The sequence below is a fragment of the Adiantum capillus-veneris genome, chromosome 12, assembly GCF_014529385.1.
Source record: "Adiantum capillus-veneris isolate H3 chromosome 12, ASM1452938v2, whole genome shotgun sequence".
In the NCBI taxonomy this organism is placed as follows: Eukaryota; Viridiplantae; Streptophyta; class Polypodiopsida; order Polypodiales; family Pteridaceae; genus Adiantum; species Adiantum capillus-veneris.
In genome coordinates this window covers 99,437,655-99,463,918 of record NC_140942.1, presented here as the reverse complement: position 1 = coordinate 99,463,918, position 26,264 = coordinate 99,437,655, and the positions used below count along the sequence as shown (strand labels likewise).

The window sequence follows — 26,264 nt, the reverse complement described above, 5'->3', positions numbered from 1 at the left end:
AGTAGTGGGGCATGTACGCACCTCAGAGGGCCTATCTATAGCACTTCACTTCTTTATTGGGGTGAAGGAGGGTTGCCCGCTCTCTCCTACTCTATTTGGTATGTATGTGGATGAGGTTTCTGACGACATTGAGAGAGATGGTGATAGAGGTGCACAGCTGGTAGGGACATGGATTCCACTATTGTTATATGCTGCTGATATTGTGTTGATCTCCTACTCTCTGGAGGGGATGCAACATCACTTGGATGCTTTGCATAGGTTCGCCCATGAAAGTGGATTGTCCGTCAACCTTGGTAAAACCAAGGTCATGGTATTTAATACCACCCCACAGTGGATCAGGAGGTGAGCGCCCTCATTCACATATGGCCAGGAGACAGTGGAGTATATTGATGCTTACACTTACCTTGGAGTTGTTTTTAGTGGACCTGCATTTTTATTGAGGAGAGCAACAGAGACTAGACTGACCGGAGCCCATGCAGCATTGGGTAGATTGGAGAGGATGTGTTCTCATGTTCAGTTTTAGGAGTCTCGGACGAAGCTCTGGATGTTTGACACTTTGGTGGCTTCTGCATTACTTTATGGAGCTGAGATTTGGGGACCTTCATTGGTCACGGGAGGATAGGTCGCACTGATGGATGGGGGAACATGGAGAAGCCACTAGTCTCTATGATCACGCGGCTCATTAGAGGCAAGACTTCGGTGCCATGTGCCATTATCCGGGCAGAGCTAGCTGCCCCCCCACTAGCGGTGGAGGCGCTCACCAGATCCGTCTCCTTCATACACCGCATGTGGGAATTTTACAGAGACAGATATGCCTGAGTCCTCTCGATAGTTAGCCATGCAGGGAGATATAGCATGCTGGTATGGGGAGATGACGTCATGGTTCCAGGCGCATGGGTTCAACATAGACAGATCGCCCCCCTTCCAGTACTCACTGGATGCACCCTCTCTACACAGTCCGAGAACACCAGGCTCATCCGCCAGGACCTGACTCAGCTAGACACCAGGAGGACATGGATACAACCATCACAGGAGTTGGGCACGAAGATGGCTTTCTACAGAGAGCATCTTCTCCAGCTTACAGAGGATGGTTTTGTGACGAGGCCCAGATACATGGAAACCCACTTGTCGCATGGGATACAATGTGCTATTGGCTAGATACGCACATCTTCACACCAGCTGCGGATCGAGACTGGGAGATATAGTGGAGTATTGACACAGGCCAGGACATGCCTCCTGTGTGACATGGAGCGTGAGACAGAGTTGCACTACACATGCCACTGCCCCGTCTACTATGAGATACGTGGCCGCTTCCACTGCTTGTTCAGAGAGGGCTTCGGACCACTCTCCAGAGTCATGCGATACGAGGATCAAAGATGCTTGGGTCTGTTTTTGCTCGAGCTGCGCAGACACAGAGAGAGCTTGATGAGGGGAGTGGCTAGGCTGTCTCAGAGAAGGATCACAGACTTCTATAGAGCAGACACTGGGCACCGAGAGGAGCTACTACCACAGGAGAGCTCGTCGCCTCACACCAGAGGCACACTGATTGACCGAGCGACCGAGCTAGGGAGATCCAGACGCCCACGACTGCGGAGGACTACACATCATCGACAGAGGCTGCATCAGAGGATTCAGGTCAGTTTGGCCCGACATGCACAACGCCCGGTCAGGCTATTGACCATGAATTGATGAGATCCGCCAGCGACCGATGCTGGATCTTTTGTGATTTACCCATCCGACATAGCTGCTTAGCTCACACCTAGTGGATTAGGATTCTATAGTATTTTGTTTTGTCATTTTTTGTTACTCTGACTCTGTATCAGATCCACCACATTGTATCTTTCTGGTCTCATAGGTCACTTTGGCCTTTTGAAGACGTTAATATAACATTTCATTTCATCTCTTTCTCTCTCTCTCTCTCATGGTTTCAGACACATGGCTTCACCATGGACAGGCTGCCTCCTTTTCAGTACTCTCTACAAGCACCCTTGATGTCTCTGACACGGGTGGAGATTACTAGAGTCATTTGTCAGGATCTGATCCAGTTGGACACGAGGAGGACATTTATAGAGCCGGTACAAGAGTTGGGCACGAAGATGGCTTTCTATAGAGAGCATCTTCTCCATCTCACAGGGGATGGGTTTGTGATTCGACCTAGCTATATGGACACACATCTTTCTCATGGCTTGCATTGTGCCATTGGCCAGATACGTACATCCTCACATCAGCTCGAGATTGTGACTGGCAGATTCAGAGAGATACCAGCAGATAGCAGGATAGGCCGCTTATGTCATCTAGAGCCAGAGACAGAGTTACATTACATATGTCATTGCATAGTGTACTATGAGATACGAGGCCGTTTTCATTCTCTATTCAGATCCTCATGAGCTATGAGGATCAGAGATGTCTTGGACTGTATCTACTTGAGTTACACAGACACAGAGACACTTTGCTGAGGAGAGCTGGAGAGAGACGGTTCCAGAGAGAGATTACAGATTTCTTTACACTAGATATAGGACCCCCAGAGGAGCAACTAGAGGAGCAGACACCATTGCAGAGCTCTGCCTGCACTCATACTACCGCTATTGGCATTCTCATAGACCGAGCATTGGAGCTAGGGAGATCTAGATGCCCGCGATTGAGGAGAGGAGCTACACAACATCGACGGAGACTACAGCAGAGGATTCGAGCCATACTCTCTCAACGTCCAGAGTGCAGATGAGGATGGATCTCCACCATATCTTCCCCCCTTGTTTCATTGTACTACACATTGTATTTTGTTTCAGTTCTTTTTGATTCCGGACATGGTATGAGATTCACTATGTTGTAACGGCTTGGTCTCATAGATCATTTGGCCTTTTGAAGACGTTAATATTTCATTTCTCTCTCTCTCTCTCTCTCTCTCTCTCTCTCTCTCTCTCTCTCTCTCAGCTAGACACCAAGAGGACATGGATACAACAAGCACAGGAGCTAGGCACGAAGATGGCTTTCTACAGAGAGCATCTCCTCCAGCTTACGGAGGATGGTTTTATGACGAGGCCCAGATACATGGACACCCACTTGTCTCATGGGATACGATGTGCTATTGGCCAGATACACACATCCTCACACCAGCTGCGGATCGAGACTGGGAGATACAGCGGAGTACGAGCAGAGGCCAGGACATGCCCCCTGTGTGACATCGAGCCTGAGACAGAGTTGCACTACACATGCCACTACCCCGTCTACTACGAGATATGAGGCCGCTTTCGTTGCTTGTTCACAGAGGGCTTTGGACCATTCTCTAGAGTCATGTATTATGTCACAAAGTGATGACGTGGCTACGGACAGCAGAAACCCTAATTTCTGCCAAAAACCCTAAAATTCCTGCAAACCCTAATTTTTGCCAAAAACCCTAATTTCCGGAAATCGCAGAGGCTATTATTATTATTTATTTTTTTTTGAAAATGATGAGCGATGCAAATTTTTCTTTTTCTCTACAATATGAGAAAGAGAGAGAATGCTTTTGCTTTCAAGTTTTGACTCTCTGTGAGAGAGAGCAATTGCTTTTGATTTAAAACTTTTGGGGCTCTGCATTTGGGCATCCCTTGTACCTTTAAATAAGTGGTGAGGGTCTCACTTCTCAGAGCATCTTGACGCAGAGTCTGAGAGTGAAACCCTAGCCACTCTCTTGTACTTTGATCTGATTAATAAAAAAAGAAATACCGAAAGGGGCACTAGTCTTTGAGGCCAATATCTCTAGGCACGGAAATACGCCGGGCCAATGCAAATCTATTGTGATCTGTGAATTGTTTTAAAGTGGTTATTTGGTGCTGTCGCGATTGATTCTTGACTTGGAGTGTCCAAGTCTGTTACAGTGGTATCAGAGCACGGCCGATTTCTCTTCTACGGGGAATCCGATCCCCGAATTTTTTTTCCGCGACACCTATGGCTTGAGGCAATGATCAGTCGACTCCCGCTGCATTTGGAGATGCAGGCTGGGATCACAACGAAGATTCAGACAGAGAGTATGGCCCACCTCGGCCTACTCAGGCGGAGCAAAGAGAGATGAAGCGTCGTCAATTGATCGGCGATGCAACAAAGATGATGCTCAGTTTTGCGAAGGATCCGAAATTGGCAAAATATATGAGCGAGACTTCTTTTCAGGAAGTGCATGCACAGTGGCAGAAAACCACTACACCACCCCCGAAATCTGCTTTCAAGAAACCTTCTGATCCCAAAGAATATTCAGAGAAGGAACTAGAAGAGGTGGTTGATGCACGGATTGCTCAGCTTTTCGAGGTGCAAAAGAAAGGCAAAAAGCGCGGCAAAAAGCAGAAGAAAGGCACAGACTTCCCGGGATATTTGGGTCGTCGGTCGACATTTGACAAGGCAAAGAAAATGAAGAAGCGCGTCAAGTTTGAAGACCTACCAATTCTTCTTCTTCTTCTTCTTCTTCTGACAGTTCTTCTAGCTCTTCAGACTCGAGCGAAGAAGACAGGAAAAGCAAAAAGCGAAGCAAGAAACAAAGCTTCGGAAAGGGCAAGAGAAAGACAAAGAAGGCTAAATCTTGCCCAGAGATTGACAATTCTACTGAGGACTCGTCTACAGACAGCTCAGATTCCGATGACGGAAACTTTTATGCGAACAAGAAGAATTTTTTTCTACAAAGCCAACCAGTATGACTTTCTTGAAGATAAAAGCAAGAAAGTCCGAGAGTTTAAGGAAGGTGGCCACTCGATCAAGTTTGATACTTTTTCAGGATACTTAGATGCTTCGAAGGCTTTGTCTTTTATACAGCAGTTTGACATCGCTTTCGCGGGAGGACGCTATTCAGAGCACTCCAAGATTTGAAGAGCTGCCTCTTACTTTTAAGAGAAATGCTCGTACGTGGTGGTCCACGCTTCTTTTAAACAAGACTTCGCCAGTTAAATGACTGAAATTTAAGAAGCTTTTTATTTCTTCTTGGTTAACGCAAGAATATGAATAAGATATACGAGCCGCTTGGAACCATCTTCGGATGACCAAGAAAGACACAATCAATGCTTATTGTGAAAGATTCTGGAGCTCTTTTCTACCCGCATCTTCGTTCAAGAAGATCTCGTTCAGAGAACAGATTGAGCGGTTTACCTTGGGTCTACCTACAGAGATCCGAGATCACTGCTTGGAATAGAGGTCAGCTTCTATTCAGGAGTTGATGAGTCATGCGAAGCGGGGCTTTGCCATTCACTCTAGCAGTCTGACCTACCCCACAGATGAGGCCATGACACAACGAGCCGAACAGACTTGTGGGAATGAAAGTAGAAAGAAAAAGAGCAACCCAGAGAAAAAGGATGCACGACCCAAGCTTACTCCTGAGGAGAGAGCTCGCTTCATCAGAGAGGGGAAGTGCTTTGGATGCGGGGAACATGGACATATCTCCGCGAAGTGCCCTCAAAAGGCACAGAAAGAACAGAATGATAAAGACGACGACAGGCCTGAGAGTTCGAGAGCAGTTGAGAAACGTGGCAGAAAAGGCAGATAGAAAAGCAAAACTGGTACCACATGGCGTGGGACCTGCCCGAATCTAATGAATGAAAGTACAAACTTTGCCGCTTTTGGGGCAAAGTGAAGGATCAGGAAAGCTATTTTGAAGGAGCCAAGGCCAACTTCTTTTCACTTGGAATTGGCGGCTCGATTTGGAATTACGCCCGACAGACTGACGCCACAGGCGGAGGTAGTTTGACTGGCACCCGGATGGGATGTTGCCATTACACCGAGCATTGGCAAACTTCGTTTGCAATGACAGGGGTGTTCAGGGCACGCGAGTGACGTTCTACTCAGGATCCCTTGGTACCACAAGAACTACGCCGTGGTTGACTACCGGGCCGAGAAAGCGACTTTGATAAATGAAGGGCTTAGAGATTGTACTTGATGAACTTCAGTTTCTTACTCATTCTTTTGGGAGAGAACTGAACGATGGATAAAGGTTGAATATGTTTTGACCTCATCTAAAGAACACCAAGATTTTTCTCCACACTCATGCCGATTGCTTTTCAGAGGGCCTGAAGATCATACCATTGATCTGATACCTGGAAGCACGTCACCGAACCGGCCACCCTACCGTGTGAGCCGAGCACAGAATGAAGAGATTATGAACCAAGTGAAAGACCTCTTGGAAAAGGGTCTTGTCCAGCCTAGTACTTCACCGTATTGCTCTCCAGTGTTGTTGGTTTTGAAGAAAGACGGATCTTGGAGAATGTGCATCGATTATAGCACTCTCAACGAAATCACCATCAAGAACAGATTTCCGATTCCTAGGATCGATGATATACTCGACAGGTTACAGGGATCCTCGTGCTTTAGCAGGATTGACTTGAAGTGTGGATATCATCAGATCAGGATAGCGCCAAGAGATGTCTACAAGACAACTTTTCGGACGACTTTTGGGTTATCTGAGTTTTTGGTGATGCCTTTTGGTTTAACCAATGCTCCTGCGACATTTAACTGGATGATGGACAGGATTTTTCGAGAGTACAGGCTATTTGTTGGCACATTCTTTGACGACATCATTGTTTTCTCCAGGAATGAGGCAGAACACAGAGATCATCTGCTCCAGAGATACACTTTTTGGGACACATTGTGTCAACAGCAGGAGTGCAAATGGACCCAGCCAAGATAGAGACTATACGTGTTGGCCCGATTGGAAGAATGTCCATGAAGTTGGAAGCTTCTTGGGACTGTGTTCGTACTACAGGCGGTTCATACGAAAGTTTGCATAGGTTGCTTCCCCTTTGCATACCTTGACACAGAAAGGAGTACCTTTTTCGTGGGGACCCACAGAGGTGACTGCCTTTCGGACATTGAAAGAGAAATTGACTACGGGACCTATTTTGACTTGCCGGACTTGCAGAAGTCATTTGAAGTGTATTGTGATGCTTGTGGTCGTAGTCTGGGTGCGGTCTTGATGTAAGAAGGCCATGTCATAGCTTACGAGAGCCGTTTGTTCTCTAGGCCGGAGATGACAGCACAGATCTATGAGAAAGAGCTTTTGGCGGTTGTCCATGCTCTTACTCAATTCGGCACTACCTACTCGGAGCGGATTTTACTGTCTTTACAGACCAATAGAGTTTGCGCTACTTCTTGTCACAGAAGCAGCTTTCGGAAAAGCAGATGCGGTGGGCGAACATCTTGTCACAGTTCCACTTCCAGATTGTCCATGTGCAGGGACAGAAGAATGTGGTGGCACATGCTATGTCTCGGAAACCGTTGGTTCTGGCTATTTCCGCGATACATCATCGGAGCTTCAAGGATATGGTCGATCAATATGCCACAGATACAGATTTTGCAAATATTTTCATACGGATACGGGATGGGGAGACAATAGCTGGATACTCCCTTCGGGAAGGCTACTTGATGAAAAAGACTATGTTGTGTGTTACACAACCGTTGAGAAAAAAGGTTATGACTGAATGCCACTGTCCACCTTTTACGGGTCACCGCGGCATTGCTACCACCATGAAGGGGGTAGAGAGATACTTCTCTTGGTCGAGACTCGAAAAGGATGTGGAAGAGTTTGTGCGCAGTATGCCAGAAGGTCAAGTTTGACAGGCATAAGGCACAGGAATTGTTACATCCTTTTACCCATATTCACCCGCCCCTTGGAAAATATTGAAATGGATTTCATTTTTGATCTCCCGAGAACACAGAATGATCACGATGATTTTCCGATTACATGGAACGTCTGAGACGATTGTCTCCGACAGAGACCCCAGATTTATGAGTTTGTTTTGGAAGGCAATTTGGGAGAACATTGGCACGTGGTTGCAGTTCTCGTCATCGTTCCACTTGCAAACTGACGGGCAATCTGGGATTGCCAATTCAGTGGTTTTAGATTTATTGAAGGCTTGTATCTCGGATCATAAGACTCAATGGGAAAAGAACTTACCTTTGGTGGAATTTGCCTACAATAACACGATACACTCTTCGACGGGAAGACGCCATGAGAGATTGTTGAAAGTGCTGCGAAGGTTCCATCCTTCTTGAGCACGAAAGATTAGATATTTGAAGCAGATGAATATTCGCGAGATTTGGATACGGCTATTGCCAAGGTTCGCAAGACTTTGCAGGAGTCTCAAGAACGACAGAAAAAGGCAGCGGATCGCCATCGTCGCGACTTGAATTGAAGGAAGATGATTGGGTGCTCTTACGTTTTGAGAAGGCACGCCTACGAAAGAAAAAGGGAAAGGAGAGGCTTTTTCCAAAGCTTAGTATGCGATACTACGGACCTTTCCAGATCACTGACAAGATAAATGATCTCTCCTTCCGATTGAAACTGCCAGATACTTGGAGGATTCAGAATGCATTGCATGTGAATCTCTTGAAACCTGTTAAGGATGATGTGCCTGATGATGGGGAGCCTGATGAGCAACCCGAAGTGGAAGAAAAGCAGGAGATCCTTGTTCCTGAACAGATTTGGCACATAACGATACGAAGAAAGGTAAAGTCCGAAGGTGGTTCTTGGTTAAGTTCAAGGACTTTCCTGCATTTGATGCGAAGTGGATGGAGGAGGAGGACCTAGCAGATACTCCTCGGATTGTGAAACTTTACCTCGATGTTTTGGTTTAGCATAGTCTACTCCAAACGGAACCCAGAATTCAGCTTGGCCGGAGATCTGGTGCAGTGGGATGCACAAGAGGGGAGTCACTCCGCTCCCTTGTCAACAGATGCCTCGATTTTGATACTAGAGTCACTGATGTCTCTTTGAGCTTCAGGGATACTAAGAGCTGACAGTATTCTACTGGATGACTTTATGAAATGGAATTCCTGATTTGTTCTTGACTTCTTGTGAGTGCAAGAACTGATAGACGAAATGACTGCAGCATTTTGGTCTGATTGATCTCGAATAGACATGGTTGCAATAGGGGTTAGTCAATCGGACATAGATGAGGTCCCGATTGGACCTAGATGTGATTGCTAGCTACATTGCCGATAAATCATGGTCTAAGATCCGAATGAATGATGAATTTCATGTGATGTCTGGTGATGTGACTGTCGATTTTGTACATGTGCTAGATGTGTTCTCCTAGTACGTAGGTACTAACAGTCAGTGTCTGCTAAGACGGTTTATGGCTTTTGTCGGTTTTGCAGGCGTAATCGCGATCGATTACAATGCTTTCAAGAGGGGGGTATGTCACAAAGTGATGACGTGGCTACGGACAGTAGAAACCCTAATTTCTGCCAAAAACCCTAAAATTCCTGCAAACCCTAGTTTTTGCCAAAAACCCTAATTTCTGGAAATCACGGAGGCTATTATTATTATTTTTTTGAAAATGATGTGTGACGCAAATTTTGCTTTTTCTCTACAATATGAGAAAGAGAGAGAGAATGCTTTTGCTTTCAAGTTTTGACTCTCTGTGAGAGAGAGAGCAATTGCTTTTGATTTGAAGCTTTTGGGGCTTTGCTTTTGGGCATCCCTTGTACCTTTAAATAAGTGTGGAGGGTCTCACTTCTCAGAGCATCTGGACGCAGAGTCTGAGAGTGAAACCCTAGCCACTCTCTTGTACTTTGATCTGATTAATATAAAAAGAAATACCGAAAGGGGCGCCAGTCTTTGGGGCCAATATCTCTAGGCACGGAACTCCGCCGGGCCAGTGCAAATCTATTGTGATCTGTGAATTGTTTTGAAGTGGTTATTTGGTGCTGTCGCGGTTGATTCTTGACTTGGAGTGTCCAAGTCTGTTACATAGTACGAGGATCAGAGATGCCTGGGTTTGTTTTTGCTCGAGCTACGCAGACACAGAGAGAGCCTGATGAGAGGAGAGGCTAGCCAGTCTCAGAGACAGATCACAAACTTCTTTAGAGCTGCCACTGGACACCCGGAGGAGTTACTACCACAGCAGAGCTCGTCACCTCACACGAGAGGCACACTGATCGACCGAGCAACTGAGCTGGGGAGATTCAGACGCCCACGACTGCAGAGGACTACACAACATCGACGGAGGCTGTATCAGAGGATTCGGATCACTTTGGCTCGACATGCACGACGCCCGGTCAGACTACTGACCAATGAGGAGATTGATGAGATCCGCCAGCGACCGATGCTGGATCTCCTATGATCTAGCTATCCTAGCTAGCTGTTTAGCTGCTTAGTTCACACCTAGCAGTTCAGGATTCCATAGTATTTTATTTTGTCATTTTGTCATTGTTGTCATTTTTTCATCTTGTTACTTTGACTTTGTATCAGATCCACCACATTGTAACTTTCTGGTCTCATAGGCCTTGTGAAGACGTTAATATAACATTTCATCTCTCTGTCTCTCTCTCTCTCTCTCTCTCTCTCTCTCTCTCTCTCTCTCTCTCATCGTCATTTTGGCCTTTTGAAGACGTTTAATATAACATTTCATTTGTTTTGGTTTCTCTCTTTGTGCATTTTTGTTTGAGTCTCATCTTAATGAGGATAATTATGACAATTTTTAGGACTAATTATGATCGAAACAGCGAATAGTCAGTTGCTGTAAACACAAGCTCGGTGTTTTCAAGAGAATTTTGTAGTTACGAAGGTGTTGCATAAGCTTGTTGTTAGATTATGGCTAGACTATCCATTGTAGGGAAATCTATCAAGGTTTTTAGTTGGAGAAAATTTAAATGTAGTTTTGGGAACACATCTTATTCATAGATAGAACACTAAATCATACACAGAGCTAAGTTTGCATCAACTTATAGGTTGAAGACTATAACATCTACACACCCGGGTTGGCTCTCTTGTTATTGAAACGTGCATTGCGCTCACACTATCATTATTTCGTTTTCTAACCAATCATTCAACACGATTTTAATGTGGTTGCTTATTTAGCTCTCGTATTTTGCTTGATCCTTGGGTAGGGTTTATGGGAATTTATGTTTTGATGTTCCAGGTTTTGGGTCATCTAGGATTTCTTTTTCCCAAATCTATGGGCCTTCTTTGGGAAGATGAGGTATATGCTGTTTTTGAGTCAAAACTCTAATTTCTCGTTTTGTATGTGGCACGTCATTTATAATTTTTCAAAGTTAATACTACAGACATACTGGCTCTACATCCATTTTATTAATGGGAATCTACACAGATTCCTCCAAACAGTCATCTGCAACGCCGAGAAAAATCACAAATGAGGAGCAGGTTTTAAACCCGACACATCGAGGCCGACAATCTCAACCATTAACGCTAGCCAGCCTGGGTGAAAGCTGTTTGTGCTCTGGAGTAGCACCTCAGCCACTTTAAAAAAAGCCTGCCCTCCCCAGCCCACGACGCTCCCGCCACATGGAGGCAAGGGCCAACTCACACGAGCTGCACCTGTCTGTTGTGCCCCCCCCCTCCCTTCCCCCCTTTTGTTCAGTCTGCTCTCTGTTGGCATGTGGTGCCCATCCCCGTTATAGATTATGTCTAGGATGCTCTGTGCCATCTATTCGATGACGCATCTAGAAAACCCTCTCTTCTGGATCCAGTTATTTCCAATAATTCGTTAAGAATTATATTTCTTTAAGATATAACTAATTTAGCAACAGTCTTCCACACTTAGCATGTGTGATTCTGTGTGTCAAGTATATTCTCCTAAGGACCCTTATGCTGACTCTATCTTCCTAAAGCTAGAACAAGGAGCAGCCTGCAAAAAGCACAATGGGAAGCTCTTTTTATGGAAAGCAGAAGGTAAAAATACAATTTGCAACTGCTAGAGAGAGAAAATCAGGTGTGAGGGAAATTCTATCAGAATTTCTAGAGAGAGAGAGAGAGAGAGAGAGAGAGAGAGAGAGAGAGAGAGAAAAGAAAGAAAGAAAGAAAGAAAGATTTTTAACGTCTATGTCAGGCCGAAATCGGCCTATGAGACAAATCAAATGTACATTGTGTGTATGTCATCCGTCTATCGGAAAGACAAATGAAACAAAATTGATACAAAACTGAGCTGAATGTAGGTAGTGGAGTATCTGAGGAGGGATGGAGCTCTATCTCTAGGGGTATATGCATGTCTGTATGTTCAAGGTAGTACAATCATGAGAATGCATCAAGCTATCTAGCTCCATCCTGTACTAATGGGGGGGTGTAAGATGTGGTACCTGGGTGGGTCTGGTGCCGAGGCTACCCGGATGAAAGCTGTCGGGTCAGCCCTCATCTGAGCCACTCGCTCCTCAGTGGCACGGCGCTCCCGGGCTCGGATCTCCTCGATCTGTCGGTGGTGGGAGCTCGCGCCCCTATAGCCTGTGACTCGTGGTCGTCGTCTAGCTCGGTTCACCTCCGCCTGTGGGAGTGTCACTCCCCTCTGAGTGTCTGGTGAGGGGGGGGCGGAAATCCTCTGAAAGAAGTCTGTGAGCTGCGACTGTCTCCCCTCTGTCTGTGTAGCTGTGTGTGGCTGTAGTAGTGTGTCCCGATGGCTCTGTATCTCTAGTAAGAAACGTCCGAGCTGTCTCTGATCCCGAGATTCCAGGATCTCTCGGAGAGTGGGCTGTCCTCTAAATAGGGCCTCATACCTGCCTCTGATCTCAGTGTATGCTTTGCATCTACATACAAAGTGCTCCTCACTCTCCACCTCCTCTGTGCAGGCTCTGCAGATTCGCTCCCCCCTGGGAACACCAGTATGTCTCCCGATCTCAATCTCTAACCTGTGTGAAGCCACTCTCAGCTGACCAATCGCCACCCGTGAGCTATGTGGCATATATGTGTCCATGTAGCGTGGTCTCTGTATGAACCCCCCAGACAATATGGTGAGAAACTGGTCTCTGTAATCTGACATCCTCGTCCCCAAGCTAGGTGCCTCCCAGACTCTCCTAGTGTATAGCTGCCACAGATCCTGTCTCAATACCAAGTTCCTCTCACTGCGAGAGAGGTGAACATATGGTGAGTGGGGGTCGTACTGGAATGGTGGTAGGCTCTCCATGTCAAGACCGTGTCCCTCAAACCATGCTCTGACCTGTGAGTACCATGCTCTCTCATGCCCACTCTCGGATAGCTGTATAGCTGCCTCAAATGCTCTACGGGTAAGTCTGTCAGGAGGTAGCTCTCTCATCCTCTGGATGAAGCAAACTGTCTGGAATAGTGCCTCTACAACCATAGGTGGTGTGGCGAGCTCGGCTCTAATAATGTCGTGTGGCACTGTCTTCTTGCTGCGGAGCAAGCGTGAGATCATATATACCTGTGGTCTCTCAAGTTGTGTCCACTGGTCAGCTGTCAATCCTGGTGCCCATACTGCCGCCGAGTACATCAAGGCCGGGGTGACTAAGGTGTCGAAAAGCCACCCCTTCGTGCGGGGCTCCTGAAAGTGTGCCTGGTGGCACCTCCGCTCTAGCATGGCCAGAGCTGCATATCCTCGGGTGAGCCTGTCAACAGCAGCCTGCCTCATAGTGAAGGGTCCTGGTAGGCTGGTGAATGTGATGCCAAGGTAGACATAGGAGGTGACTACATCGACCTGTCCTCCTGCTGCTGTGAAGGTGGCGGCGCTCCTCACTGCACTGGATGTGTGAAAGATCATAAGCTTGGTTTTGCCAAGGTTCACAGTCAACCCCCTGTGTGTGCTGAATTCGTCCAAGGCCTCAAGATGGCGTTGCAAGCCCTCGGGTGACTCTGAAATCAACACAATATCATCAGCGTATAACATGATGTGGACCGGAGTACCTGCCAAGTCACTCCCCTCTCCCCCTGCTCGCAGTATGTAGTCGGAGATCTCGTCGATGTATAGCCCAAAGAGTGTCGGGGAGAGTGGGCATCCTTGCTTAACACCAATGGTGCTAGCAATGGTCTCGGAAAAACCGCCTGGGCAACGAACCCGACCCGTCACCCTCTCATATAGAGCATATATGGCCCAAATCATCTCTGTTGGTACCCCAATGCTGTGAAGGCGCTGGAAGAGTCTCTCGCGTGGGACTGTGTCAAAGGCCTTGCGGAAGTCCACAAAGCAGCAGTAAAGCCTCTTCTTCCGCGCCTTTGCCCCATCAATGAGGTAGCGCAGAACGAAGATGTGGTCAATGGTGGAGAAAGCTCGTCTGAAACCTGCTTGGCCTGGAGCTCGTAAACCCTCCATCTCTGCGTAGCAGCTGAGCTGTGCCTCAAGTACTGCTCCATATAGCTTGGCCATCGTGTGGCCAATCATGATAGTCCTGTAGTTCCCTGGGTCCAGGGTGTCGCCGGATTTGTGGATAGGCACTATGGTGTGCTGTGTCCACTCCTCTGGGAAGCCCTCCCCTATAGCCCGGTTGAAGACATGTGCAATCAACGGGGCTATAGTGGAGGCCGCATAAATGATGTGCTCACTCTGTAATCCAGTATGGTCAGCTGATCGTCTGTGCTGCATGCGGCGTATGGCCCTCTCTACCATCTCTGCTGTAAAGGAGGAGCACGTGGGGCGAGGCTCGTGTGGTTGTGGAATAGGAGGCTGCCCTGGCACTTCATAAAGTCGCTCTGCATAATCATGCCATATCTGTGGATCCTCAATAGCTGTAGTCGGACGTGGCTCGCGCAGGGTGCGCCATGCCGTCGCGCTATCCATGCTCATGAATAGGCGGTATAGCTCAAGCTCCTGTGCCTCTTCGAATGCTCGCCGCTTTTGGCGTGTCAGCGTCTTCATATGCCGTCTGGCCTCTCTCTCTGTGATCTCGCCTAAGGCTCGCCGTGCATGGAGGCGTCGGTATAGCTCTCTGCACTCATCATCATACCAGCGGTTCTGAGGCATAGCCCCGGGGGGGGGAGTGCGTCCTGTGTGAGTGGTGTGTGGAAAAGAGCTAATAGCTGAAGTGTGGAGAACGGAAGAGATATGTGATGTGAGAACTGAGAGTGGTGTGGATGGGTGGAGGAGACATAGGCCATGTTCGACCTTGGCCGAGTAAATAGAGGCTAACTCATGTGTGAAATGGATGGTGGTGTGTGGAGTGCGTGTTATGGAGCTGTGTGTGATGGTATCTCCGGTGATGGAGAAAGAGAGGTATGTGTGGTCGGCTCCGATGGGTATGGGTGGAATGGTGAAGGATGTGATAAGGTGTGTAGCTTCCCTGGGTCCCAGAATATAGTCGACTGTACTCCCCCCTCCTTCTGCAACTCCATGTGGCATACAAGTCAGGCCCCCTGAGGTGGGCCACTGGACCATCCCGTTATAAATAACGAGACGGTGCTGGGAGCCAAGTCGAAGTAGATGTCGTCCGTAAGCTGTGGCTGGAGCTCTGTCTGCTGTGTCTCTCATAGTAGCCTCCTCATCTAGAGTGTGTAGTGTCTCTGGGTCCTCATGGTCATATGTCTCACACTGCTCACTGCGTGTACGAGCATTGAAGTCTCCCATAAGGAAGACTTCACCCAGTGTGGAGTACTCCATAATCTCCTCCGTGAGGCATGCGTACGGTGACTCCTGCTCAATAGGGGCGAATCTGGAGCCTGTGGGAGCAAAATAGCAAAGGGCAATGTAGACGATCCTGTCTCGTGAGAGCTCGAGGCGAATCCACATGTAGCGGGCCTGTGGGTCCCGGACAACAATCTGTAGTCTGCTGTGAAGCCCCTTTCTAAAGAGTATGGCCACTCCTCCTGAGCCGCGAGTGGTGTGCTGGCGCGTACATCCTCGATGTAGAGACTCCCACTGGAATCCATGTATCCGTGGTAACCCTCTCTCCGGGCTCTCGTGTGTCTCTGTAAGTAGAATGATGTCTCGACCGCTCATCACCTCCTCAAGCCTCTCTGGGTGTGTCCATAGGTCTCCATTGCAATTCCAAACCGTGACATGAATCTCCTCGTGTGTCCCACAGGCCGCGAGTCCCTATGCGATGGTCTTGCCATCAATGATAACCCTACCATCCCGAGATACTGCCTTCTTCCCTTCTTTGCGGGCTTGGTGGACTCGAGGCATGCACGCGCGACGGTGATCTTGTTGCATCTTTGTGAGGTCATCATCAAGATAAATCGGGGGGCCTTCTAGCCCTCTCAAGATGACCCTCTTTCGGAGGAAGGAAGTTCGAGACTCCTCGGAGGCGAATTGGAGGATGAGAGCTCTTTTCTTTGGATCTTTGCCGGCTCTCCAAACTTTGGAGAAAGGGATCTCGTCTTCCTTGTATCCCACTTTCTTGCATAAAGCTTTCCCATCGCTTTCGGGTGTAGACCCTTCTTCTTCTTTGATGCCGGTCACTCGCACATTGAGACGGCGAGCTTGTCGCATCTTCTCCTCTTCGATGGTTGTGTGTACGATGAGTACCTCATCTTTTTGGGCTTCCTCTCTTGCTACCTTCTTGATGTTCTTTTTGACCACTTCGACCCATCCTTCTTTGGTGGCCTCTAATTTGTCCTCAATGCTTGCGGTGAGGGCTTTGGTGATCTCCTCCTTGAGGGCTTCCTTAGCCTCCTCTTTAATCTCTCCTTCCTCGGGGGTGAGGGATGTGAGGGAAGCATGAAGGAGATCGATTTGTGCCTTCATCTCTTCTTGCTCTTTCCTCCATCTCTCCCTCTCCTTCTCGTTCTCCCGTTCCCTTCTCTCCTTCTCCTCTTTGAGATTTTGGATTTCCGCTCTCATGTCCTCCTTCTCTTCGTTCCATAGCTTGATGAAGTTGGCTTTCTCCTCCTTCCATATTTCTCTCTCCATCCGCCATTCCTTCATGTCCTTCTCCAATTGTGCAAGCCTCTTATTCGTGAGCATGAAGGACGTTGTCTTCTTTGTCGGTGTCGGCGTCTTGATGATGGGGGAAGACATGGTTGGCTTCGTAGCTACCCTCTCTTCATATTGTGAAGAAGAGGGGAGAAGGGGAAGAGAACACTCAGCTTGTGTGTATGCAGGGGGCAGCGGGCAGGGGATGGGGATGGGGTGTGTGTTTTCAGTGGATGGGCTGGTCGTCTTGACGTGCAGGGAGCAGCGCAGCGCGCAGGAGGGAGCAGCACACAGGGGTGGGGCAGCGCGCAGGGGAGGCAGCGCGCAGGAGGGAACCACTCGCAGGGAGCAGCGCGCAGTGAGCGGCGCGCAGGGGAGGCAGCGCGCAGAGAGAGAGAGAGAGAGAGAGAGAGAGAGAGAGAGAGAGAGAGAGAGAGAGAGCTGTTTTAGAAAGAGAAAATCAGGTGTAGATAAAAATTAGGTTTAGAGAGAGAATCAGCACGCTGTAGATAGAGAAGAGATGATAGATCTAGTGCGAGAAACTCATTGGGGGCCATAGGAGGGTTCTTATTGTTACTCATAGTTTGGCATGGACCACGAGACAGAGAATCTATGATTGGCTAGAGACACAATGGGCATAGCATCTATGAAGGCAAAAACCCAAATCGTTAAAACCCGTCACAAAACAGATGGTGCTTATTTGCTGCATTTTATGTTCATATATCCAATATTCGAATGTTTAAAATAGTCGTGCCACATGAAAGTTAGCCTCAGTTACTGTAGGGAGAAGGATTTATATAGATGATTACATTGCAACATTAGATGATGATGAAATAGTCTTCGGTACTGTTTTTTTTTTTTTTTGGGATAGATTGGTCATGATAAGGACTAGATTGTGCTCAGTTTGGAATAACATGAATTGGTTGTGTTTATTGTATACAAATGTCTCAAAAAGTAAGAAATGCTCATGAAAGCTAAACCTTGTACAGACTAAATTCATTTTTCATGTATGTACTTCACTCTGGTTATTAGTAGCTTTTGCAGCATAATAACCCAGGAGTTATTATCGTCTCATTGACTTGATGTTACCCTTCAATCTATCTTGTGGTTATAGGATTCTTGAAGGTTGTGTATAAACTTTAATGGCTAGTAAGTGCCGTTCTAGTATCTCATATGGTGAATCTTTTTGAAAGCTCTAGATTCCAAAGCTTAAATCTTACGTTGATGATCCAGAGGATCTCAAAACGGATTCATGGCAACAAGCTACCTGGGATGACATGATAATACATGTAAGTATTAAGAAGACATTCTGCTGTGTTTGGATTTATGTAGGCATCAAACAAGTGTCGCTTTGTGTGAATGCTGACCTGCTTTGCAGTTACTAGCAGAGTCTCTGGATGTTAATCAAAGTACAGAGTGGACACTGTCCCTAGGAAATGCGTTTTCCGATCAGTACCACCTTTACATGGGGGATCATGCACACGCTGCATTGTTACACAGGTAGAAATTTACCTGGAAGGATTTTGTGCTGAACTAATGATCCATTAACCAGAGATTTTAGAATAAGTATGTTATTGATGTTGAAGGCTTGTGTTTGCTGGATTCCTAAAGCCCTGCAGATTGTAAACAGGTGTCTAGGTGTGCTCCTCCAAAGGGTTGATAACCGGTTTTACGTCAGGGAAAAATTGGAAATTATGTTCCGAAATGCGGATGTTAGTGATGTTGCAAACAGATTGGGACTTGCGATGGGTTTTGGATTGGTATGTTTGCACCCTTCATGTTTGTGCTTTTCATAAATTTGGAGGTCTCGTAAAATCTTGTTGGTAAGATTCTTCATGAAAATTGTCTCATTTGGAAGGTGGCTGCAACACACCTTGACACGGTCTTAGAGAAGCTAAAGAGGATACTTGAAACTCAAAATCGAAATACTTTTCAGAGGTATGTTTGAGTTTGTATAGTATATCATACTTGATGAAAGGGTAGATAACTAGTTAGTCTTCTTGTCTAAGTTTACTAGAAGTGGAAAAAGTGATTACATTTCGATGCAGGTTCTTCGCAATCTTTACAGATCAGAAAAGTAAGCCACCTGTGGATGATGTTTATGCTGCTCTTGCTTTGATGTACGGGTACACGGCTTCATACGCCCCGTCCTCCATCATAGAAGCAAGAATTGATGCCCTTGTGGTAAATATTTTCCCTCTATTAGAGAAACATTTGTGATATCAATAAGCACGTAGCACCTTAAGGGAGAATTTTGATATTACCATAGCTGAACAAATAGTTTCCCTAAAAAGAAATGAATAATTTTCTTTACGGGCTCTTAATGCTGTGAGTTCTCTTTGTGCAGCATGCAAGAAGCCTCGTCCAATAAAGGCACCAAGTTTTGCATTGACATAACAAAAACAAAAAATCTAACAAACAACAAGCAGCACATCGATACAGTAGAGAGATGAACAGAAGACCTTAAAACTCCGTACCAGGTATCAGATACAGCAGTGTCTGTGGCTGGCAGAAAACTCAGTTCCAGACCAAGGACTAGGGACGTGATGCATAGGGTGTGTCAAGGCTCAAGTGAGCAGGAGAGGTGCAGTGCTGCCTGCATAGACTAGATTGAGTAGGGACTTGGCTCATTGTATGGACTGAGTCAGATTTGCTGAGATACATTGATTGATGGTACATTGCTTGTTATCCTTGGAAGCTGCACACATATGGGGTGGGTCTGGTCCATGCATATATTTAAGAGTGGGACTATCACTCATTGCCTGCTCCCGCCTCTGGTTCGTGTTCTGTAGGTGAAGGATATATCTTTCAAGGTAGAGCCGTTGGGTGTGCATACCTTTTCCTGAATAAGGGCAAGCCAAATAAAATAGATAGCAAGCACTTGGTAAGGCTACGGATACTTTTTGCAAGGTAGTGCCATTGGTTGCGCGTACCTGTTTGTAGGTAGGTGCAAGTCAAATAAAAAAACAGCAAGCAGTGAGCACTTGGTAAGCCTGAACTTACGGCAAGGAATGCTCACTGCAGCATGAGGGTGAGTCAGATTGGACAAGGGTTCACCTGGCCAGGTCCATGGGGTGGAAAAGGCAGAAAGTACCCTTGAGTGAAGGTGAGAGGACTAAAGGCAGATGTAATCTCGTAATCCGGCAGGCAAGAGGTACAATGTCAGAAAACGGGAGAGCACCACAAAGATTGATATTGAATATACACTAAATCTGTATTAAGAAGTTACCCAGCAATCTCTGTCTCTTCACTCCAATAGAAAGTGTGGGTTGTCCTATGAAAAGAGTGTTGGCCCTCAAGTTGAGCACATGTAGCAGTGTTTCTTTATTAATTATCAAAGAGAGTTTACAACGCTGTGTGACCACACACCCGATCTTAATTAAGGCCTTGCCTTTTATTGTAGCCACTTGGCCTTACAAAAGCGACTAAAAATCACTTAAAAGACTGTCTGCTTTCTGTCACCAGGAGGTTCATTTTTTTATGTTGCCTTTCCTAAATATTTATTACATATTTTTCTTGTTTTTCCCCGGAACTCTTGAAAAGATGCAAGTGAACATTGCATGGCCAGTGTGAAGAAGCTCCAGGCCAGTGTGTCTTCAGCCGTGATGTGTCTTGGTCAGTCATCCATGGGTTGGTTGGGTCCGTTTTCACTGAATTCAGACAGGTGTGGAAGTGTGCGTGTGCCTCTATGGAATCTGGACCACATGGCAAAGTCACAACTTATAAGTTGAAAGAGTTAGGAACTTAGACCAAATGGGGCAAATTGGACACATGGCTGAAGGAGGCTGACTTGCCTGCCTAGTCAACACCGGGAAGCATGGGCGGCGCCCAAAAAGAGAGAGAGAGACTCATTGCCCAACCTGAAGTGTATTTTCAAGTTTTGAAGCTTCGGATAGCTTGCCTTCTCGCCTATCTTATGTAGTGTGAGGATTCGCTCTCGCACAGCTCTCTACCCTACACATTCAGATCGTAATGCCTCACTAGATGGGCTCCTTAGTTGATCATGTACAGTTGTGTGGGTTTTATGCGCGTTTGCCAAGGACAAGATTAGCTAATTGCTAATCTCCCACAAGTATGCAGGTTTTTGTTGTGAAGAACTACGAATTGAAGAGTTTTCTCGCATGAAAACTCGTCCAATTCAAGGGGCAAGTGTCCCATGGTGTGCAGGAGCTCTAGGGATGCGTGTTGATGCGTTTTGTCTATCCGTACCAAACCTAAAGAGAGAGTTACAGCTTGTCAGAGAGACGGGTACCACGTGTCAACGGGAAAGAACAGACTGCACAACTTTCAGGACTTCAAATAACAAATTGAACTGAAAGAGAGTGCACGACACACGAGACGGGGAGTGGCGGAGTTCCACTCTCAGAGAGCACTGGCCCCAAACCTTGGCGCCCCTCTTGATGCTTCTTTATATTGCTTAAACTCAGAACAATGCCATTACTCGCGCTGTGCACCTTCACCCAGAAGCGTGCCAGAGACGGAGCCTCTGCACATATTTAAAGGCCCATTGACCTATGAAAAGGAGTTACATGAAAATCTATCAAACTCAAAAGCAACTGGTCCAGAAGTTGCCAATGCGTTTTGTGGAAATCCATACTGGTTGCCACGTCAGCAAGTCAACGCAAAAAGCGGATGTCCGTACATTGCCACGTCATCAACTTTGATGCGAGGTACTTTATGTGTGTGTAGATCCTGCTTTATTTAATGTCTTTAGGTCACTTGGGCCCCATCGGACGGGGCCCCATAAGTTGGTAGGAACAACTCTTTAAAAATAGGCCACTCGTCAAGACTTTGCAAGTTGGTAAAACTTCTTCTATTGCTGCTTCTAGGGTTTAGACCCCTTGACCGGGATGTGCAGGTTGGCTGTGTTCTTCAGTGGCTTGACACGTCAACAGTTTGTGACATCCCCCCTTCTCTAAAGAAAGTAATCGTTTGCGATTATCGTGGTCCGTATATATGCAAAACAACTCAAGCTAGGGGAACATTCGGAGGGACAATCAATTTTCTCAATCCAAATTGGAGCTCTTGATAGGCCTCTCTCGAAGGGATCGTACAAGGGCTTAGTTCCCGACGTTCCGCTCTTGAAAATATGGCTCAGTTGATGACTGCGCGTATTTTTGAGGGCGAAACCCATCTCCAGCAACTGCGGACGCAGATTGCTGCTTTTGGGCGTTCACAGGGTGGTCCAACTGCTACGATTCCGTACAAACTATGAATTTCTTAGGGGAGGAGAACGAATGTACGGAACTAGCAGTAAATAACTGGCTGCACCAGTGGACCACGTACTTTGACCTCCATGGGGAGCATGATGAACGGAGGATTCAGACGATTCCTCTCTATTTGCGCAGTAAGGTGCTTACCTGGTGGCATTCCTCTCTATTGGATGTGGCCACACGGGTCATCAAATCAAGGATTGCCCCAAGAAGAAGCCAAAGAAACCGCAAGGTCGTCCTTCGGTTCAGATTCACGAGATCTCAGGTAACTTTGATGTCATTCAAGTTGAAATCCATCATTTAGCGCACAGTTCATGCACTAATTGTACTTTTAGTACCAAAATGTTTGATAAGCACGATCCTCTCCGTTTTCTCGGGAAGATCAATGGTCCTTGATAACAGAAGCTCACACATTTTTGTGGATGCAAAATTGGTGCAGAAACTGAGCCTGCAGACGCGGGACAGTGACCATGAGTATCGCGTGAAGATGGCTCGTGGCGAGGATACGGATGTATTGAATCGGATGGTTTCAGATTTGTCGCTTGAGCTAGCTGATTACAAAGAGAACTTGGATTTCCGCATCATGCGCCTAGACAGAGCAGATGTCATTCTAGGAATTCCATGGTTTTATGACAAACAAGACTCATTGTATATAGACTATGTACATCACTCTCTTGTTTTTGTTAAGTAGGACATGCCTCATGTATCTGTGTCGCTTTGTAATCAGATTTCTGTAAATATTGGTTTTGCAATACTAATTGTTACTGCTTTGGAAATGTATCAAGATACAAAGTCTCGTGATGTCGACTTTTATCAATGTCTACCATCTGCTTGGTTTGATTCATTAGTGCTTGGTACTTCTGTCACTGAATTTCGTAAAAATGTTTCATGTTCTTCTGTTGAACTTGGGGATTCCGACGAATCCAACCTTATCCGAAAAATACTGACTGATTTCAAGCATGGTTTTCCCTGATGATCTACCTCCTGGCTTGCCGCCTTCGAGAGGAGTAGACCATGGCATTGAGTTGGTGACTGGTAGTCAGCCCTTCTCAAAGCAACCCTATCGGTTTAGATTCAGCGCCAGCTGAAAGATTATCTCGACAGGGGTTTTGTTCGACCAAGTAAATCCCCGTGGGGAGCGCTAGTGTTACTTCCTCGAAAGAAGGATAACACTATGCACTTCTGCGTGAATTACAAAGGGTTGAATAAGCTCACTGTTAAGAATAAGTATCCGCTCCCACGTATGGACGATCTGATAGATTGGCTCTATGGAGCGTTGTATTTTACAAAGATAGACCTGTGATCAGGCTATCATTAGATACGGATCAAACTGGAAGATATTTCTAAGACAGGTTTCCATACGTGTTATGGTCACTACGAGTTTTGGTCTTGCCTTTTGGTTTGACCAATGCTCCAGCTACGTTTTTCAGCAGATGATGAATGATTTGCTGAGACCATTTCTAGGCAACTTTGTTGTTGTATTTCTCGATGACATCTTGATTTACAGCCGAAGTTTGTCTGAGCACTTAGCGCATATACGCGCTGTTCTCGAAGTACTAAGAACTGAGAAGCTTTATGCTAAGGCTTCCAAGTGTGAATTCTTCAAGAAAGAGCTTCTGTATTTGGGTCACATCATTACTCGCGATGGAATTCGCATCGACCCTCAAAAGTTAGACACTATTTAATGGATTAGCTTCTCAATGATCCACCGCCGCTTGTTGGATAAGATGCGCTTCCTTGCCGTCCTTTTGAAACGGACGCCTTGACGAACCGAAAGAGATGTGCCTTTAAGTAGTTGTTCGTTCGCTTGAGGATTTACTAGTGATGTCACTGATCCGGTAGACGAATCTGAGAAGATCCTTTGGCCCCATTGGTGTTACTTCCTTTTAAAGACATGAAAGGTTTTGAGTGCTTGTAGATAGCTACTTGTAAGTGTGCGGATAGTATGTGTGAGTGCTCACACAATTTTACAAATGAAATGAATTCTCACACGCTACGTGTGAACATTGACTTACCTAGATTTAATTCTAAAACCTCAACATGCTTCAAAAAACAAAAAATGAAGCCAGCAAAAACAACCAGGTGCCGTCTAGTATGGAAATTATCACTATGAGCCTAGCGCTGCAGCAGAGGCACGGATTGGGATCCCCCATGCACCAATTTTAAATCCATACGGTCGGATGTGTCTGAGTTGCTCGCCCACAAGACCTCTTCAGCCAGTGCTACTCTTAGATGGTGTGTATAGAGTCGCTTTGCATTGTTATTGCTTTCAACGAGCAGCGAGTTGAGAAGGGCTACTTCAATAGTGAGTATTTAAGCTTTGCTTGCTGCAGAAGTTGAAGATTAGCTCCAGGTTGAGACTTCGGCGTAGCTTAGGAAGGGTAATTTCATTGCTTATTTATTGAGAGTCCTAAACTAAGCAAGCCACCTCGCTCTACTACCATATTGGGTCCTGCACCACGGCAAAGGATGCTTGGGATATACTAGATGGCTCCTTTGGAGCAGGCTGTAAGCACTCAAAAATCAGCATACTTATTGATTTTTTGCACTGATTAAACAACCACAAACCTTAATGGCCAATCACCTAGGCAATTTCAAGCCTCATCGACACTTTAAAAACCTACCAGCACCAAAACTTCTGGATATCGAAGCATCACTACTCGAAGAAGAGCGTATGCTCAACAAGAAGATCGACCAATTCATTGAAGGAGTTTTTTACACCAAGGGATGTAAGAGAGGAGTTAAGGGACAGATGAATTGACACAGGAATCTTCTCAAAAGGATGTGTGAAGAATGTTCCTTAGGGATGGATGTGGTCCTCATTATTGGAAGGCCACCGAAATTTATGTGCTGTGACTTTTTGCTAAATGAGCTAACAGAAAATTAAAATCCCATGGGGCTTTATCCTAGAACCTCTCTAGCTTGGAATCTTGGATTATAACTTCAAAATGGGAGCCATCATGGGGTATCCTGGAAGGATTGCTTTATCTTGCGAAATTCTCAACAGATTTTAAACGCTTGACAGAGGCAATGTGCTGCTCCTCTTACAAGTGACAACAAAGAAAGCTGGGGCTCAGTGAAGGGGGGCTGAGCAGGTGTGTGGACTCTGGAGACGGAAAGCGCTGGCATGTGACAAGGTAACACCAGCATGTTTGTAATGGCTGGATGTGCAGACGCTGGAAGGCAAAGGAGGGTGCTGAAGGTGAGGGTAAGAACAGTAAACTAGGGAGCTCTGTCTGCATGCTGCACAGAAAGCTAGCTTCATACAGGTATACTGTCCCCGCTGTAATCTCCATCTTTTTTATAATCGCTTTCACGTGATGGTTTAACTGAACGCTCAAGCTGCTTTGATGATATGAAGTTTTATCATCTGGGTACTCGATTGAGGGGAAAGAAGTGGCAGCCCAGTTTTGTTATCTATATCTACTGGCACTTTGTAGTTTTTTGAGACATTTTCTGTTTGCTATTATAGTTTTGCTTGGGGTTTGAAACCTAACGTTTTAATGCTCTTGGCTCCTGTTATGCAGGGAACAAATGTGCTTTCTGGCCTGCTTGATGTTCGAACAGCCACTGCTAAGCAAGCTGTCATTACGGCAATTGATCTTTTAGGTGTGAGGTCTTCCCAGATTGTTTTATGTTTTGGGCATAGTTACAGATTTTAGTATCTCAAGCTGTGATTGATCTATCAGGTGTAAGGTCTTCTTATATCAATTTCTTTTTCAGCATAGTTACGAATTGTAGTATCTAAATCCGTGATCTATTTTGTTCTGCAGTACCACAACTTGTGAATTCAAGATCTGATTGGACCACACTATGTGAATAACTTTTTTTGTTTGTATTTTTCTCTGTCTTTGCTGATGTGTTGGCCTGAGAATTGAAGACCCTGGTGCTATTAGTCCTTTACATTAGACAAGGCTACTAAGATTTGTATCAGTATACCCACAGATGCAATTCATGTCCTTCCTATGGCTGGGATGAATTTTCCATTTCCAGATATAGGAAGAACATTTCAGGCTCTAGGCCCATGGAAAATAGCTGGAGTATCACAGTATATCTAAGTACTATTCATGGGAACAGGCATAATGTTTGTGGATCACAAGTTTAGTTCTTGGATCCTCCAGAATGCCAGATCTACCCTGAGCTGATCTGCAACCCGTTAGGCAATCTGCTGTGTTCAAAGGTTCAGTTGAGTCTGGAAGTGCATGACCTGAGAAATACGAATGCACTGTTCGTATGTTATCTTGTACGTCAAAATAAGAAGGGACAAGACGATGCACGTATTATGTGGCCCATTGCAACAATACAAATCACAATATACCAGTAAGTGAAAATTTGACACGAAGAGTTATTGCGTATGGTCAAAATACTTAATGCCATGGTAAACATAGATATTTTAGTTTAAGTGTGCACATGGTACGACAGTATAATAATGTTTCCAATCTGACGTCAAGAGTTTTTGGGGATGGTCAAACTATACATTATAAATAGGGAAGGCAATAAGTAACTGAAA

At 46.0% G+C, this 26,264-nt stretch overlaps 1 protein-coding gene across 3 annotated transcripts in view; it reads left to right on the top strand.

Annotated features, from left to right (window-relative positions):
* Nucleotides 1-26,264, top strand: part of LOC147446206 (ARM repeat superfamily protein) — a 204,488-nt gene that overhangs the window by 102,994 nt on the left and 75,230 nt on the right. For 2 of the 3 annotated variants that reach the window (XM_086525469.1, XM_086525468.1), the window contains exons 21-27: nucleotides 10,875-10,934; nucleotides 17,741-17,830; nucleotides 17,920-18,041; nucleotides 18,172-18,301; nucleotides 18,400-18,479; nucleotides 18,590-18,725; nucleotides 25,282-25,363. In XM_086525469.1, coding sequence (XP_086381595.1) covers nucleotides 10,875-10,934; nucleotides 17,741-17,830; nucleotides 17,920-18,041; nucleotides 18,172-18,301; nucleotides 18,400-18,479; nucleotides 18,590-18,725; nucleotides 25,282-25,363 — 700 coding nt within the window. The remainder of the gene's footprint in view (nucleotides 1-10,874; nucleotides 10,935-17,740; nucleotides 17,831-17,919; nucleotides 18,042-18,171; nucleotides 18,302-18,399; nucleotides 18,480-18,589; nucleotides 18,726-25,281; nucleotides 25,364-26,264) is intronic. The other variant, XM_086525470.1, reaches the window with a different exon arrangement.